At 42.8% G+C, this 19,093-nt stretch overlaps 1 protein-coding gene across 2 annotated transcripts in view; it reads left to right on the forward strand.

Moving 5' to 3' along the window:
- Positions 1 to 19,093, forward strand: part of pan3 (poly(A) specific ribonuclease subunit PAN3) — a 123,070-nt gene that overhangs the window by 19,137 nt on the left and 84,840 nt on the right. For both annotated transcript variants that reach the window (XM_073043817.1, XM_073043816.1), the window contains exon 3: positions 17,577 to 17,649. In XM_073043817.1, the coding sequence (XP_072899918.1) occupies positions 17,577 to 17,649 (73 nt within the window). The remainder of the gene's footprint in view (positions 1 to 17,576; positions 17,650 to 19,093) is intronic.

Here is a 19,093-nt window from a genome sequence, read left to right on the forward strand (position 1 = left end):
ATGAGTTCTTATTTCTGGGAAGGTATTGGTGCTTCAGTAGCAAATAAAGAGGTGGCGATGGATGCCTTTCCACTGCGTGCTTCAGATTGAATCAGAATTAATCCACGCAAGGAATGATATTAAAAAAGCAGCTTGCATACAGGAAGTGATGTCTATACCAACTAAGTTGTACCTCTAGAGTCCAGAATGTTTCCTGCCTGGCATGTATAGGATGAAATACTTAACTACTGAAATTAAAAGTCAAGTGATTATTTCATTAAGTCTTTGGCAAAAGAAGAACACTGAAAAGACTGAGAAAAGCTCTACATTTTATCAGACCTATTTCAATTGGTTAGAGTTGCTCAATAAAATAACATTCTTACCAGCTTAAGAGTGTTGAGTGAAAAGTGGGCTGAGTGATGGCAGATGGAGTTTAATGCTGATAAGTGTGAGGTGCTATGTTTTGGTAGGAATAATCCAAATAGGACATACATGGTAAATGGTAGGGCATTGAAGAATGCAGTAGAACAGAGTGATCTAGGAATAATGGTGCATAGTTCCCTGAAGGTAGAATCTCATGTGGATAGAGTGGTGAAGAAAGCTTTTGGTATGCTGGCCTTTATAAATCAGAGCATTGAGTATAGGAGTTGAGATGTAATGTTAAAATTGTACAAGGCATTGGTAAGGCCGAATTTGGAATATTGTGTACAGTTCTGGTCACCGAATTATAGGAAAGATGTGAACAAAATAGAGTACAGAGAAGATTTACTAGAATGTTACCTGGGTTTTAGCACCTAAGTTACAGGCAAAGATTGAACAAGTTAGATCTTTATTCTTTGGAGTGTAGAAGGTTGAGGGGGGACTTGATAGAGGTATTAAAAATTATGGGGGGATAGATAGAGTTGATGTGGATAGGCTTTTTCCATTGAGAGTAGGGAAGATTCAAACAAGAGGACATGAGTTGAGAGTTAGGCGGCAAAAGTTTAAGGGTAACACGAGGGGGAACACTGGACCCCCTGCAGTTTGCGTACCGTCCCAACCGCTCAACAGATGATGCCATTGCCATCACCCTCCACCTGGCCTTAACCCACCTGGACAAAAAAGACGCATACATTCGGATGCTGTTCATAGACTTTAATTCAGCATTCAACACAATCATCCCTCAGAAACTGATTGGAAAGCTGAGCCTATTGGGCCTGAACACCTCCCTCTGCAACTGGATCCTAGACTTCCTGACTGGGAGATCTCAGTCAGTCCGGATTGGGAGCAGCATCTCCAACACCATCACACTGAGCACGGGGGCTCCCCAGGGTTGCGTGCTAAGTCCACTGCTGTTCACTCTGCTGACCCACGACTGTTCTGCAACACACAGCTCGAACCATATCATCAAGTTCACCGATGACACCACCGTGGTGGGTCTCATCAGCAAGAACGACAAGTCAGCTTACAGAGAGGAGGTGCAGCGGCTAACTGACTGGTGCAGAGCCAACAACCTGTCTCTTAATGTAAACAAAACAAAAGAGATGGTTGTTGACTTCAGGAGGGCACGGAGCGACCACTCCCCGCTGAACATCGACGGCTCCTCGGTAGAGATTGTAAAGAGCACCAAATTTCTTGGTGTTCACCTGACGGAGAATCTCACCTGGTCCCTCAACACCAGCTTCATAGCAAAGAAAGCCCAGCAGCGTCTCTACTTTTCGCGAAGACTGAGGAAAGTCCATCTCCCACCCCCCCATCCTCATCACGTTCTGCAGGGGTTGTATTGAGAGCGTCCTGAGCAACTGCATCATTGCCTGGTTCAGAAATTGTACCATCTTGGATCGCAAGACCCTGCAGCAGATAGTGAGGTCAGCTGAGAAGATCATCGGGGTCTCTGTTCCTGCCATCACGGACATTTACACTACGCACTACATCCACAAAGGAAACAGCATTATGAAGGACCCCATGCACCTGTCATACAATCTCTTCTCCCTCCTGCCGTCTGGGAAAAGGCTCCGAAGCATTCGGGCTCTTACGACCAGACTATATAACAGTTTCTTCCCCCAAGCTATCAGACTCCTCAATACCCGAAGCCTGGACTGACACCTTGCCCTACAGTCCTGTTTATTTATTGTAATGCCGGTACTGTTTTTGTGCACTTTATGCAGTCCAGTGTAGGTCTGTAGTCTAGTATAGCTTTCTCTGTTTTTTTTAATTACATAGTTCAATCTAGTTTTTGTACTGTGTCATGTAAACCATGGTCCTGAAAAACATTGTCTCATTTTTACTATGCACTATACCAGCAGTTATGGTCGAAATGACAATAAAAGTTGACTTGACTTGAATTTCTTTACTCAGAGAGTGGTAGCTGTGTGGAATGAGCTTCCAGTAGAAGTGGTAGAGGCAGGTTCGGTATTGTAATTTAAAGCAAAATTGGATAGGTATATGGACAGGAAGGGAATGGAGGATTATGGGCTAAGTGCGGGTCATTGGGATTAGGTGAGAGTAAGCATTCGGCACGGACAAGAAGGGCCGAGATGGCCTGTTTCCGTGCTGTAATTGTTATATGGTTATAAAAGAAGGATAATCTCAGAGACTGGTCTCAAGAACAGTTTTACTATACTGTCTTCGCTCTCTAAAAATCTTGGCTTTAATGTTCCAGGTTTGGAATCATCGATTTGGAGAAAAAAATATGTACACGCATGCGCACACAACTGCCCGCACAAGGCTTCATGGTCGTGGTAGTCTTTCACGGGGTAAACACACGTATAAAGCGGGCATCTTTTTTTCGTAAAAGCGAAAATCCTCTGGTTAACGAAAACAGGAGCTAATGTAGGTCTTTCATAACAACGAGCTGTCGTAAAGCAAATGTTCAAAAAACGGGGGCCATCTGTATCAGTAAACTGGAAAGTAAGGTTGTCAGTAATGAGGTCCCGTCTAAGATCAAAATTTTTGTAGACATTTGACCAGACCCTTGGATGGGAAACTGTTTGTTGGATGTTATTTTATGCATTCTGAGATTAGACTGTGGCAGCATGTTTTGTGCTGCTTTCAACATGCTGACTGCTTCTTCTGCACTAGGAAATGATTTAAGGCCATCATCAATGCAGAATTGCCTTTCTATGTACCTGTATGTCCTGTGCTTTTTTTCCAAATTCCTTCTCTTACCCCGATTCCTCTTAAGGCAATAGATTGCTACAGCTTATGAGGAATAATTACCAAATTACTCCAGAACCTTGTCGTCTGGTTGGTGGTCTTGAAACCACAAGAATGATGATGATCCTCTCTCAGTAGGAAACTGGAACATTGGTTTGATGCCTGCCTTTGCTGTGACAGACTCAGTTCTGAAGTGCATGAGGACCCCGAGCAGACAATTATTGAGGTCTGCAGCCTGCAAGATCACATTATTCAGTGATATTCCTTTGATTTGTGCACTTGATTTAAGGACCATTCATATTTGTGCAGGTTTCTGGGCTTGGTAAACTTTGAAATTGGCAAGTACTAGTTTTCTTTGTTGGATCTGGTAGAAGCATTAACTCAGCTTGATTGTCCCTGAAGACTCTCTCCATGAACCCTACGTGATGATCTTTCATTTCTGGTGTCTTTCTCAATGTGGGACTGAGGGACATTAGTCAACTAAGGGCCTGCCCTCTGTTGTTTGGTAGGACTAGTTGTTGAGAGCTGAAAAGAAGGAGAGCTATCCAACTATATTATTCATCTTTGCTAAACTCTTTGTTCATGATTCGAAGGAGGACATCATCCTTGATGGAAGGTGCTAGCTTATAATCATCTTCTGAGTGACAGAAGACTAGCTTTTCTAAATCTGGTTGAGTAGAGGCAAGTACAGGTATCTCCCGCTTTACAAATGTTCACTTTACGCCACTTCGCTTTTACAAAAGACCTACATTGGTAACCTGTTTTTGCATTACCAAGAGGATTTTCGCTTTTATGAAAATTTTTCCCATATAAATTAAGCCATTTTGGCTTAAGAACGGTTTCATAGGACGCTCTACCTTTGTAAAAGGTGGGGGGGGGGGCACCTGTATGTCAAGGGCTTTGTGGCTTTGTTTGCTTACCTCAAATCTTCTCTTTCATACATATTCTGCTTTCACAGGTTCTGAAATGACCTGAGTGCTTGTTCTCCAGGATATTAGTCTTAAATGTTGTGACAGTGAACTGATGAGCACCATTGAGGCAGACTTTCACCCAGTATGACCCACCCAGATCCAGTCGTTGGGCATAAGGTGCATTATGTCGACTGTTACATTATTCATGTATGTTATGTACGTGGATGGTGTCCCTGCAAGCCACAGGACAATCTCAACAAAAGAGTCAAGTGGGAGGATCTTCTCAGCTACAGTACTGTGAAAAAGTCTTAGGCACCCTAGATTTTTTGTGGTTTGCGATGGTATGGCCTTCACAGAGCCCTAATCTCAACATCATCGAGTCTGTCTGGGATTTCCTGGAGAGATTCCTCGATGCTGGAAGCAATCTACCAGCCGATTTTTCTTATAAAACTGCAAGACAGTGTACTGAAGAGAGTTGATGCTGGTTTAAAGGCAAAGGGTGGTCACACCAAATATTGATTTGATTTATTTTTTTCTGTTTACTGCTTTATAGTAAATTTTTTGATACTGAGAAACATTTCATTTTATTATTTTTGAAAGCATCTTTGCTTTATGGAATTTGTTTTACATGTGCTTAAGACTTCTGCACAGTACTGTATGACCTAAGATGGTGATGACCATGCAGCTTCAGGAGTTGGAATTTCATCCCTGTTGGGAATATGGTCACACTCAGTGAAAGTTTGCAATGGTAAGCAGACCACTCCTGTTGGCTCCATGACAAATCCATGGCTCTTTCTGCAAATTCTGATGTTCCAGAACATGTCTTTAGAGTGTATGAAGAAACAAACTTTGAATCAGAATCAGATTTAATATCACTGGCATATGTCATGAAATCAGTTAACTTTACAGCAGCAGTACAATGAAATACATGATAACTAATAAGAGGAAAAACTGAATTACTGTTGAAAAATTATATTTGTGTGTGTGTGTATATTTTTTAAGTTAAAATAAGTAGTGCAAAAACACAAATAAATAGTGAGGTTCAGTGTCTATTTAGGAATCAGATGGCAAAGGGAATGAAGCTGTTTCTGAATTGCTGCGTGTGTACCTTCAGGCTTCTGTGCCTCCTTCCCGACGATAACAATGAGAAGAGCGTATGTCCTGGATAGTAGGGGTCCTTGATAATGGATGCCGCCTTCCTTAGACACCACTCCTTGAAAATGTCTTTGATTTTTACAGAGGCTAGTACCCATGATGGAGCTGATTTAATCTTGCAGGTTTCTGCAACTTACTTCAATCTTGTGCAGTAGCACCCCCCCCCCCCCCCATCCCCATACCAAATGGTGATGCAGCCAAGAATGTTGATTTTGATTTTGCCAATGATGCATTGCTCTGGTCATCTAATATCATATATGCCTTATCTTTTGCTCAGGATGTCCTTGTGGGCATATGTTGACTCTATTTTGGAACAGGATTTACCTTGAAAGCTTGTAGGAAGTGCTGATATGTGCTGGTCCCTGTTGTACTCAGTGAAGTGAATGATAGCTCTTCAATCTTTTGCTTGGTGTATTGAAACCAAACATATTGAGTGCTCCTTTAGAAAGCATCTTCGGTCTGCATCCATCTTTTCTCCAAATCCTCTGCATTTACTTAAGTGGTAAGGTTTCTTATGAACAGGGCATTGTCTATTGTGGAAAGTTTTCCACTTAAGTTTTGCTGACTGTGATAGGCGTTCTGGCTTTCCATGTTTCTGCTGGAGACCTGTCTTTGATGTGTTACTGGAAGTTGAGAGCATAAAGCCAGGGTCATTTCATGTTTCTGTGTGATGGCAAACAAATGCCATGAAGAATGAAAACGGCAGATAGGGGGTATGCTTCTTTTTATTGTTGAACTTTTCAGTTATCTACTGCTCTTGCCTAATGTTCAATAGTTTCTCCACTGTAAGGTTTATTCCTCTTGCTGTATCCAAGAAACTCAGTCCTAGTAGGTAATCTCGTTTGTGTTTTTTTTTTTTGCAGTTTGAAGTTCCAGCAACAGATCTGTAAGCTCCAGTAGTTTCCGCAGTTCTTTGTGTAAAAGCTTTGGAAAATCTTGTCTGCTGGTGGGAAGTTCTTTGCCTCTGGAGAGCCATAGCATTTGTCCAGCCTCTGCACAGTATTTTTAAACCTGGAGCTGGATTATTAAAGTGAACTGCTCTCGCCCTTGCATGCTGCAATGATTTCCCATCAGGCCACTTATGGAGAAGGTCTAGCTCTAGTTTGAAACTTAGTTCTCCTACAGCATTGCAAAAGCTTGACTTCCAGGACGGATAACTGGTTGTATAACACTTTTAGTCTGCTATGACTAGGTCTTGATGAAGCAGGTGGCAAGCCTGCAGCTCCTGAATGAGAGCATTGTGGAGTCTGGCTTGCCTGATGTGTGTCCTAGAGTTGATTGAAGTTCCATCTGTCCCTGCCTGTGCAGATGGGATTAGTATCAGTAGCAACTCTTGACTGAAGTCTTTGCTGTGATGAAGCTGCAGTAGGGGGTATTGTGGATCTTGGCTGTTGTAGATCTTGACTCAATGCCTAGACTATGTGAAAGGCATTTTGGTTGTGTGGTGTGGACATCTTTTACCTGTGGAGCTGGAGCACTGTCTTTTTCATAGCCAGTACGTGTTTGGACATATTCTTATGTTAGCATTATCTGTTGTGATAATGGCAGTGAAGCATGACTGATTCTGGTTATGGGCGCACCATTAAGTCAACTGCTGCTTCAAACACCTTTGCCTCTGATGGGGCGGTATCAACTTCTCATTCCTCCGTGAACACACTTTATGTAGCCTCTACACATGCTCTTTCCATGTCTATACGAGCATATTCTATTTGTATCTCAAATTTGGGCTTGGGATAAGCTGCTCTCATTCTTGCTGCTTCAGTTTTGGCACAGCCTTGTGCTGAAGCTGTGCTGGTCATGGATTTGTTCAAGCATCGTGTTGAGAAGATGCAGTGGATGCACCACATTCTGATCTCACTTCCAGGTCTTGGTGATAAGCGTTGCTCAGATCGGATGCCAACATTATGCTCTATGATGTTCAGACTTGTCTCTAGTTCGCAGGCGATTTTCACTCTACTGCCCTTGCAGTTATATGTACGAAGCTATGCAGTGAGTTCAACCCTTATCCAAAATCACCTAAGATGGAAGTTTTCTTCGGTATTTTTAATGAGATCTTACTTGTAAGAAGATTTTGCTATTTCAGGGTTAAATAATGAGAGGATGGAGATGGATGTCTTTCTACTGTGTACTTCAAATTCAGTTAAAAACCACGCAGCAAGTTTGACCAGCAGGAAGGATTTAAAAGAAGACAGCTTTATAAGTGTTGGCTTTCATAAGTCGAGGGATAGAGTTTAAGAGTTGCGATGTAATGATACAGCTCTATAAAACTCTGGTTAGGCCACACTTGGAGTACTGTGTCCAGTTCTGGTCACCTCACTATAGGAAGGATGTGGATGCATTGGAAAGGGTACAGAGGAGATTTACCAGGATGCTGCCTGGTTTAGAGAGTATGGATTATGATCAGAGATTAAGGGAGCTAGGGCTTTACTCTTTGGAGAGAAGGAGGATGAGAGGAGACATGATAGAGGTGTACAAGATATTAAGAGGATTGGATAGAGTGGATAGCCAGTGCCTCTTCCCCAGGGCATCACTGCTCTGTACAAGAGGACATGGCTTTAAGGTAAGGGGAGGGAAGTTCAAGGGGGATATTAGAGGAAGGTTTTTTACTCAGAGTGGTTGGTGTGTGGAATGCACTGCCCGAGTCAGTGGTGGAGGCAGATAGACTAGTGAAATTTAAGAGACTACTAGACAGGTATATGGAGGAATTTAAGGTGGGGGATTATATGGGAGGCAGGGTTTAAGGGTCGGCACAACGTTGTGGACCGAAGGGCCTGTAATGTGCTGTACTGTTCAATATTCTATGTTTATAGAGAGGGTGTTGGAGTAGAGGGAGTCAGAATAGGAGGGCTTTGGTTCAACAGGGCTTCGGCAATAATGGTTCGAGGTGAGGTAAGCTACTTGTGAGGAATAGGAAGTCTGCGAGGCCGTTGTTCTGTACTGGGTGTCAGATGTCGGATGTCCGGGAGACTCCCAGCCTCTCGGATGGCCACATCTGCGCCAGGTGTGTCAAGCTGCAGCTCCATAGGGACTGGGTTAAGGAACTGGAGGTGCAGCTCATTGACTTTGTCTGGTCAGGGAACGTGAGAAAGTGATAGAGAGGAGCTATAGACAAGTAGTCAGACCAGGGCCTCGGGAGGCAGATAAGCGGGTAACAGAAGAGGGAAGAGAAAGGGTCAGATATGAGAGAAGTTGAGAAGCAGGACCTGAAAGGTAGTAATCTCGGGATTGCTGCCTATGCCACGTGACAGTGAGTATAGGAACAGAGTAAGGTGGAGGATAAATTCGTGGCTGAGGGATTGGAGCAGGGCGCAGGGATTTAGATTTCTGGATCATTGGCATCTCTTTTTGGGCAGGCATGACCTGTACAAAAAAAGGGTAGCACTTGAATCTGAGGGGGGTCCAATATCCTGGCAGGGAGGTTTGCTAAAGCTACTGGGGAGAGTTTAAATTAGAATGGCTGGGGGTGTGGGGGTGGGAACCGAACAGAAGAGACAGAGGAAGGGGCGGTTGGCTCACAAATAGAGAAAGCTTGTAGACAATGCCAGAGGGAGAATAGGCAGGTGATAGAGAAGGGATACACTCAGACTGATGGTTTAAGATGTGTCTATTTTAATGCAAGAAGCATCATGAACAAAGCGGATGAGTTTAGAGCGTGGATCAGTACTCGGAGCTATGATGTTGTGGTCATTGCAGAAATGTGGATGGCTCAAGGGCAGGAGTGGTTACTTATAAGCTTCAGAAAGGACAGGGAGGCAAAAGGGGTGGGGGCTTGGCACTGTTGATCAGAGATAGTGTCATGGCTGTAGAAAAGGAGGAAGTCATGGAATGTTTGTCTGCTGAGTCTCTGGGTGAAAGTTAGGAACAGGAAGTGGTCAATAACTACTGGGTGTTTTTAGTAGACCTCCCAGTAATAAGAGCAGATAGGGAGACAGATTCTGGAAGGGTGTAATAATAACAGGGTTGTGGTGGTGGGAAATGTTAATTTCCCAAATATCTACTGGCATCTTCCTAGACCAAGGGGTTTAAAAGGGGTGGAGTTTGTTAGGTGTGTTCAGGAAGGTTTTCTGACACAATATGTAGATAAGCCCTCAAGAGGAGAGGCTGTACTTGATCTGGTATTGGGGAAATGAACCTGGTCAGGTGTCAGGTCTCAGTGGGAGAGCATTTTGGAGATAGCATTATGATCACTATCTCCTTACCGTAGCATTGGAGAGGGATAGGAACAGACAAGTTAGGAAAGCGTTTAATTGGAGTAAGGGGAAACATGAAGCTATCAGGCAGGAACTTGGAAGTATAAATTGAGAACAGATTTTCTCAGGGAAATGTACGGCAGAAATGTGGCAAATGTTCAGGGGGTATCTGCGTCACGTTCTGCATAGGTACGTTCCAGTGAGACAAGGAAAGGATGGTAGGGTACCAAGGCTGTTGAAAATCTAGTCAAGAAGAAAAGAAAAGCTTACGAAAGGTTAAAAAAAACTAATGATAGAGATCTAGAAAATTATTAGGCTAGTAGGAAGGAGCTTAAAAATATTAGGAGAGCCAGAAAGGGCCATGAGGAGGCCTTGGCAGGATTAAGGAAAACCCCAAGGCATTCTACAAGTATGTGAAGAGCAAGAGGATAAGATTTGAGAGAATAGGACCAATTAAATGTGACAGTGAAAAAGTGTGTATGGAACCGGAGGAGATAGTACAGGTACTTAATGAATACTTTGCTTCAGTATTCACTACAGAAAAGGATCTTGGCGATCATAGGGATGAGTTACAGTGGACTGAGAAGCTTGAGCACATAGACATTAAGAAAGAGGATGCGCTGGAGCTTTTGGAAAGCATCAAGTTGGATAAGTGGGACCAGACGAGATGTACCCCAGGCTACAGTGGGAGGCAAGGGAGGAGATTGCTGAGCCTGTAGCAATGATCTTTGCATCATCAATGGGGATGGTAGAGGTTCTGGATGATTGGAGGGTTGCAGATGTTGTTCCCTTATCCAAGAAAGGGAGTAGAGATAGCCCAGGAAATTATAGGCCAGTGAGCCTTACTTCAGTGGTTGGTAAGTTGATGGAAAAGATCCTGAGCGGCAGGATTTATGAAGATTTGGGGAAGCATAATGTAATTAGGAAATTCAACATGGCTTTGTCAAAGGCAGATCATGCCTTATGAGCCTGATTGAATTTTTTGAGGATGTCACTAAAGCAGTAGATGTAGTATATATGGATTTCAGCAAGGCATTTGATAAGGTATCCCATGCAAGTTTTATTGAGAAAGTAAGGAGGCATGGGATCCAAGGGGACCTTGCTTTGTGGATCCAGAATTGGCTTGCCCACAGTAGGGAAAGAGTGGTTGTAGACGGGTCATATTCTACATAGAGGTTGGTGACCAGTGGTGTGCCTCAGGGATCTGTCCTGGGAACCCTTCTCTTCGTGACTTTTATAAATGATCTAGATGAGGAAGTGGAGGAATGGGTTTAATAAACTTGCTGATGGCACAAAAGGTTGCAGGTGTTGTGGATAGTGTGGAGGGCTGTCAGAAGTTACAGCGGGACATTGATGGGATGCAAAACTTGGCTGAGAAGTGGCAAATGGAGTTCAACCCAGATAAGTATGAGGTGGTTCATTTTGGTTGGTCAAATATGGTGGCAGAATATAGTATTAATGATAAGACTCTTGGCAGTGTGGAGGATCAGGGGGATCTTGGGGTCTGTGTCCATAGGGCACTCAAAGCTGCTGCGCAGGTCGACTATATGGTTACGAAGGCATACGGTGCATTGGCCTTCATCAATCGTGGGATTGAGTTTAAGAGCCAAGAGGTAGTGTTACAGCTCTATAGGACCCCTTGTGTTGGCGTGTGGCCTAGTGGATAAGGCATCAGTCTAGTGATCTGAAGGTCACTGGTTCGAGCCTCAGCTGAGGCAGCATGTTGTGTCCTTGAGCAAGGCACTTAACAACATATTGCTCTGTGATGACACTGGTGCCAAGCTGCTTGGGTCCTAGTGCCCTTCCCTTGGACAACATCAGAAGCATGGAGAGGGGAAGGCTTGCAGCTTGGGCAACTGCCGGTCTCCCATACAACCCTGCCCAGGCCTGTGCCCTGGAAACCTTCCAAGGTGCAAATCCATGGTCTCACGAGACTAACAGATGCCTATTATCAGACCCCACTTGGAGTACTGTGCTCAGTTCTGGTCGCTTCACTACAGGAAGGATGTGGAAACTATAGAAAGGGTGCAGAGGAGATTTACAAGGATTTTGCCTGGATTGGGGAGCATGCCTTATGAGACTAAGTTGATTGAACTTAGCCTTTTCTCCTTGGAGTGACAGAGGATGAGAGGTGACCTGATAGAGGTGTACAAGATTTTGAGCGGCATTGATCGTATGGATGGTCAGTCTTTTTCCCAGGGTTGAAATGGCTAAGATGAGAGGGCATAGTTTTAAGTTGCTTGGAAGTAGGTAGAGAGGAGATGTCAGGGGCAAGTTTTTTATGCAGGGTGTGGTAAGGGCGTGGAATGGGCTGCCGGCGATGGTGGTGGAGGTACCGTAGATTCCGGATTTTAAGCCGCTACTTTTTTCCCACATTTTGAACAGCTTTGAACTTTGCGGCCAATAATCCGAAGCGGCTAATGCATGATTTTTTTCATGCCGCCTCGTAAACATTTTGCCTCGTAACAGTAGACCAATAAAATTGATGAGTAGTTCACAGAGGTCCAATGAAATTGTACGATAAATCAAGCGCACTTTCACAATTAAATTATTGTAAATCAGTCATTTGTACTCACCCTCATCAACATGGAAAACACTCGAAGCATTGTGCTGCCTACTTAGTTTAAACTATATTTATTTTCTGTACTACATCGCGGGATGCTATGACGTCACACCCGGTTTCGCGGTGTCTTGTGGGAAAATGCCGGTTTGCGATGAAACGGGACGGAGGGAGGGAGCGCATTACGCGAGCGGCTTTGGATCTGAGCGAACTCTGCTTTTAAGTTAAAGGTATCAATAACTTTTCCTGGTAGGCTGCAATATATATATTTTTTTACCAGTCGTTAGGAGATATGGAATGTTGTTCAGTAAAGAAGTATACGCAACGTATATTTAAAAGTAGCCGCGTACGGGCACGGTTCGAAAAAAAGCATTTGCAATATGTATTTGTTTTTGTTACCATATGGATTTAATTAAAAGTTAAAAAAATCCTCACGTGTAATATCTTTCTGTGTAAATATCTCATATTACAACGTGGGACACCTGCGGCCGAAAATCCGGTGCGGCCTAAAATCCGATGCGGCCTTTACAATTAAAAAAATGATTTTATTTCTAAAATTAGAGCCAGCGGCTTAAAATCAGGTGCGCTCTGTAGTCCGGAATCTACGGTAGTTAAGATAGGTTCTTTTAAGAGACTCCTCGATAGGTACATGGAGCTTAGAAAAATATAGGGCTATGGGCAATCCTGGGTAATTTCTAAAATAAGTACATGTTCGGCACAGCATCGTGGGCCGAAGGCCCTGTATTGTGGTTTTCTATGTTTCTAGAAAATGATTTTAAACAACTTACATACAGGAAGTGATTTTCATTCAAAACTGCACTTCTAGAGGCCAGAACACCTATTGTTCTCCATAATTACCTTGAAACTAAGGACATTATGATCACTAGATGCAAAATGTTACCCTGCACAAACTTCTGTCACCTGTCCCATCTTATTCTCTAATTGGAGATCTAGTATCGTACTCTACCTGTTTGGTCCTCTATATACTGATTAAGGAAACTTTCCTGAACACATTTGACAAACTATCCCATCCAGCTGTTTTACAGTATGGAGTCCTATCAATATATAGAAAGTTAAAATCACCTAATATCACAACCTTGTGTTGTTTTTTTTTTTGCAGCAATCTGTAATCTTTCTGCAAATTTACTCCTCTAAATCCTGCGGACTTTTAGGTGGTTTATAATATAGACCTTGATAAGAGGCGAGCTGAATGGAAAAATGGGGGTGGGAGAGAGATATTACCAGAAATTAGAGAAATCAGTGTTCATGCTGTTAGATTGGAGTCTACTCAAACGGACTGAGATGTTGCTCCTCCAACTCCGAGAGTGGCTTCGTCAAGGCAGTAAAGGAGCTGTGGACTGACATATTGTAACGAGAATGGGACAGATGTCAAGATTTTATTGTGAGGCATACTAAAAGTCAGAGAAACTGAACATTTAAAGAAAGTTAAGGAGAATTGGGGGAGGGAACAGGGAAGAGGCAGGTTATTTATAGTGTGAATGGAAGATGGAAGGCTTTTGTGGGGCGCAGAGAATATAGATGTCTATGAAAAGATTGAAATGTGAGAGCACAAGTCTAAATGCGAGCTGTAGGGAAAGTGAACCAAAGTGGGTATTAAGTACGAACTTGGTGGTCTATCATGGCTGAATATGGAATAGTATGTTTTGAATGGATTTAAGGTCATGAAGTAGCTGGCTTGAAGAGGTTTCATTATGAGGAGTTTGACTGCAAATGATCCAAACTGGAGGGAGGAAAACATCTGGGATGAGATGAATGGCAGACATGGATACCCAATATTAACAAGGGAAGATAGGGTAATACCTTGACTAACATAACGAGAGATACAGCAGGGTAACAGGTGTTTCAGCCCACTTATCTGTGTTGATCACTCGTTACCTGTTTTCACCTATTAATACTAATTCACCATTGGATTTGTTTTTAATTTTTCCTTTCTCATCAATTTACCTATCACCACCCACCCTCGGACTCTATAATTAACCTAAACCTAGAGAAATTTAGTGGCTAATTAAGTTATCAACCCTTGTGCCCTTTGGGATGTGAGAGGAAAATGGAGCACCTCGGTGAAACCCATGTGTTCAAAGGGGAAAAAAATGTGCAAATACACACACATAGCCAAATGGCACCGAAAGTCAAGATTATATTAAGTTCTCTGGTGCTATGAGGCCGCAGATTTGCCACTGTGCTGCCAGCATATATAGCATGTATAAATATTTAGTAGAGAATAAAGTAGAGATGTAACAAATGTAGTTCATGCCTTTGAAAGGAAGCTAAAACCGAATCATCCATTCTTTCCTAGGATCTTAAATCACTTAGCATCCAATGCATTTTCTGTTGCTTTTTGCCTTCGATCAAGTAGAATATTTTACAGGCTTTTTTGGTTTATAGGTATCCTTGTGCTTTTCTGGGAGAACTATAATTTTGTACCCAGGGAGCTTTGCTCCATTTCTTGTGGAACTTGAAAGCATTGTGGACACCAATGAAAAATAATTGATTTGAAGTGCCTTAGCCAGAAAAGTAAATAATGTTCGTGAACTTGGATTGCTGATAGACGTACCTTTTTAAAATAAGAGGGAAAAATCAAAGCATACTTCACCTCATCTATTTGATACCTGTAGTTCAATATTTCCTTAAACTGCAGTTAAGTGTTAACTAAGATTACGCTGTTTTCAAAGTACACTAGGTAATTTTTAGTAAATAGTTGCCTTATGTGGTGGACTTTAGGAGATCTAGGCTTCATATGGAGCCAGTGATCATTAATGGAGAATGTGTGGAGCAGGTTAAGACCTACAAGTATCTGGGAGTACAGTTAGACGAGAAGCTAGACTGGACTGCCAACACAGATGCCTTGTGCAGGAAGGCACAGAGTCGACTGTACTTCCTAAGAAGGTTGGCGTCATTCAATGTCTGTAGTGAGATGCTGAAGATGTTCTATAGGTCAGTTGTGGAGAGCGCCCTCTTCTTTGTGGTGGCGTGTTGGGGAGGAAGCATTAAGAAGAGGGACGCCTCACGTCTTAATAAGCTGGTAAGGAAGGCGGGCTCTGTCGTGGGCAAAGTACTGGAGAGTTTAACATTGGTAGCTGAGCGAAGGGCGCTGAGTAGGCTACGGTCAATTATGGATAACTCTGAACATCCTCTACATAGCACCATCCAGAGACAGAGAAGCAGTTTCAGCGACAGGTTACTATCGATACAATGCTCCTCAGACAGGATGAAGAGGTCAATACTCCCCAATGCCATTAGGCTTTACAATTCTACCGCCAGGACTTAAGAACTTTTTAAAAGCTATTATTAATGCTTTTTGAGATAGTGATTTAGATGCATATCATATTTTTTACTGAGTTAAGTATTGTATGTAATTAGTTTTGCTACAACAAGTGTATGGGACATTGGAAAAAAAGTTGAATTTCCCCATGGGGATGAATAAAGTATCTATCTATCTATCTATCTATCTACTCTTAGTGTATAAATAAGAATCAGATAATATGACCAAATTGGCAAAGGGAATGAAAGATGGCGGCCTTCCACTGATTGTTTTTGTTCTCAAATCAAATCAGGTTTAATTATCATTCAAACCATACATGGATATAGTCAAACGAGACAGCATTCCTCTGGGGCCAAGTAAATAATGCATGTTCAAAATAGTGAGCAAGTGCAAAAAAAAAACGTTATGCAAGAAAACACATGTATAGTCCAAGTCCCTGAGCGACATGCAAATTGATAGTATAGCTCCCGGCAATCCAGCTTGTCATTCCACTGGTGGAACACTGGAGGGCAGCACTGATGGGAGAGGCCAGCTCTCAACTGAGCACAGACTCCATGCTACACTCCTCCAGCATCATCTTATCTGGACTGCAGCAGCAGGCAAGCCTGCATGAGGCCTCGTCCTTTCAATAACTGAGGCCACTCTGTTGCCTCGTTGCCTGTCCCACCACAAAACAAGGGAAACAGGCCTGTGGCATCTCACATTATCAATGTCCAACAGGGTCTTGCGATTGCAAGAGAAATATCCAAGACCGTCACTCATGGTTACACTGAAGTTGGGACTGCTTCCGTGTACCAACTCCGATGTTTTCTAGTAGCAGGCAGCAGCACAATCAGCACCTAGGTCAGCGTCTCCGAACCCTCTCCAGCTCTGAACAACAAACAGATCATTGATGTGGTTGACCTGCTGTACCCGTTGTTCTTGGAGTCCAGTGTAGTCTTACAATCATAAGAGACATATTTTAAAAAGAAAAGTGCACCTTTGGTTAGTCCCTGAGGCTGCTGCATTCGAATGCGCTGTCATCGTACCAGAATTGACAGAATCCAGATTGTGATTTGGTCATTAGGAAGACTCACTTGAGGACTTTACCTTTGACAGACAGCAAAGAATTCCATCTGTAGTTACTGGCATTAGACTTGTCTCCTTTCTTGAAGACGTTTATGGCATTGAGCCAGGTGTTGGGGCTTTGTCAGCTGTAGAGGACTGCATGATCTTTCCAAGTCCAAGTAACAACCTTAATTGCTAGAAGCATAAACAAGGAAACTTTACTGAAAACTACCAAACCCTTTGAAAGCTCTGCTGGTGTAATGTTTGTCCAGGCAGTATTAATTCAGCTAATTGTTATTTACCAATCCCTTCCCTCCAGTTATACACCTTTCTTATCGATCTTAAGTCCATAAAAGATAAAATGGGCAGTGGCAGTATGGGTGCAGAATTGGGTATTGAATAGAAAAGAGATGGTGGTATTGGCTGTTTTTCAAATTGGAGAATATTGTGCTTTTTTGGTGGGGGAGGAGCTTGTTGTTGCTATTATTTTTTTTTGCAAGCTTTCAAGATTCATAGGTGAAAGATATTGGAGAGGTTAGTCATCCACTTAAACGGGACATAAGCACTGATGAAATGGCAGTTGAAATTTAAATGCGTCATTTTTAGATCTTGTAGAATGAATGACCAAATGATAGAGGTAGAATTGACATTTGTACATGCAGAAACCAGTCTTAATTTTCCCTCCATAGTGAATTCTCTTGCACTTTTAGGTTATGTGCCTTTCATAGGAGAAGATAAATATTGCTGTTCGGTGTTTTTAAAAATGAATGTTCTGGATAATTGCTTTATTCTATGTATCAAAACATAAGAGCCTGGAAGTCTAATTCTACATATACAGTTATAGTGTCATATAAATAATAAAGAAAAAAATCTTGAGCTAGTTTTGGAAAAGAAATGCATAAAATACCACATGCTACTCTGAAGCGGGGAAATATTCCAACTTGATTGAGGAGGTGGTGAGTCATGCAACATGGAAGTAGGCCCCTCAGCCTAATTTGTCCATGCTAACTGTGTTGCTGAGCAAGCTCATCCCATCTGCCCGCCAGTAGCCTTCTAAACCACCCCTGTCCAAGTCCTTTGGACTAACCTACCCCCTCAAAGGAGGTTGCACCAGGATTGGTCCTTGCGTTGATATCCCTTTATCTTAGATTCCCTGTATCTGTACATAAACACTCTGAGTAAAGGTAAAGACATTTGTAATATTGACAAAGACCTGTTGATCAACAAGCAACTAAACTATGGTAATATGTAGATTTGTGGTGAGATCATAAACCGCAGTCTTAAAACATAATTTGTTTTCTTTTGTACCCCCACAGAGGCAAGCTAACAGCAGCAGCTCACCTAGCCTGTTGAGTGATTGTGCCAAAGCTTATGCTTGTGCAGGACATGGTAAGAATTATTATTTGTAATTCAATAGTATTAATTTAAAAGTCTATTTAAGCTAAATACAAACTGCTGGAGGAAATCAGGTCAGGCAGCATCTTTTGGAGGGAAATTGACAATCTTTTGGATTAAGTCCCTTCATCTAGGTTAAAAGAATGGTGGGAGATAGCCAGGTTGGCAATGAAGAGGAGAGTAGGCCAAGGTTTGCCAAGCTATAAGTGGATCAACATGACGAGTTGATTGGCAGATGGAATTGGAATGTAGAAAGATGAAAAGCAACAAAGTGCTGCAGATTCTGATCATACAGGTAGGGGATAAGGAACCAAATAAGAGTTATGGTGGGCATTTAGGCCGAAGAGATGTGACTCACTGGGAGGAGTGTGTGGATAGATGAGCAAATGGACTTGGGAGAGAAGATGAATGAAACTGGGAATGGGGGGGGGTGCTGGGAAGGAAGCATTTGGAATGAACAGTGTGGGTAAGGGGCATGGGTAGATCAAATGAGAAAAGGGATAGAGTGGGAAGCATGTTATCTGAAATTTGAGAATTCAGCACTTAAAATTGGGGTTGCAGACCATCCAGGCACTGTGAGATGTTGGTCATTTGGTTGACATTTGGCCTCATCCTGTCAATGGAAAGGTCTGAAGACAGGCCAGTGCGGGAATGAGAGGAGGGATTAAAATGGCTTGCAGTTGGAAGCTCCAGATGACCATTGAGATGCTGACACTATGGTAGAAGAGTTTGACGTCATGACGAGCCTAGAACATTGCCTTTTGACCACAACTCTCCAACTTTGCAATATAGACTTCTGATAAGATGGTGGCTCACCTGGATGCAGCAGCTGTCCAAAGGTGTTATTGTCTCTTAAATGCAATTATAAAAAAAAATGCTGCTGGATCTTAAAAACTTAAGTACTGCAGGTTTATCCCAACAGAAAGTTGCTCATTGGTAGAGAAATTGAAGGAGCTGTACTTGCTGCAGACTGTGCTGCTCTCACTGCCTTTACACACCGACACCTCTCTGTAGCAGTGTGCAGTCTCACAGTGAGTGGTTGTCTTAGCCACTTGTGATTGCAAGATCCTGTTGGATATTGTTAATGTGGAATGCTACAAGTCACTGGATCATTGGCAAGACAGATGGTGGGAAGCTGGGTGGCCTTGGTAGCAATGAGGACTAGGCCTCAAGCCGTGGTGTCACCTGTTGGCAGCTGTCCTGGATGGTTGGAGGTGGTGTGGCACGGCATCCGGGCTGGCGCCATTGCCGCCCTTGGCGAAAGGCAGGCTATATTGTATCCAGCAGCAGACTGCTGCAACATTCATGTACTCGGACTATACTTTTTGTAACGACACTTTACTGATATCTTATGTGCTTGCTATCTTGTATGTGTTATATGTGCTTTGTGTTGTGTATGATAGTTGGTACTGTGTTTTGCATCTTGGCCACACAGTAA

This window comes from Hemitrygon akajei, chromosome 4 (genome assembly GCF_048418815.1).
Source record: "Hemitrygon akajei chromosome 4, sHemAka1.3, whole genome shotgun sequence".
Taxonomy (NCBI): Eukaryota; Metazoa; Chordata; class Chondrichthyes; order Myliobatiformes; family Dasyatidae; genus Hemitrygon; species Hemitrygon akajei.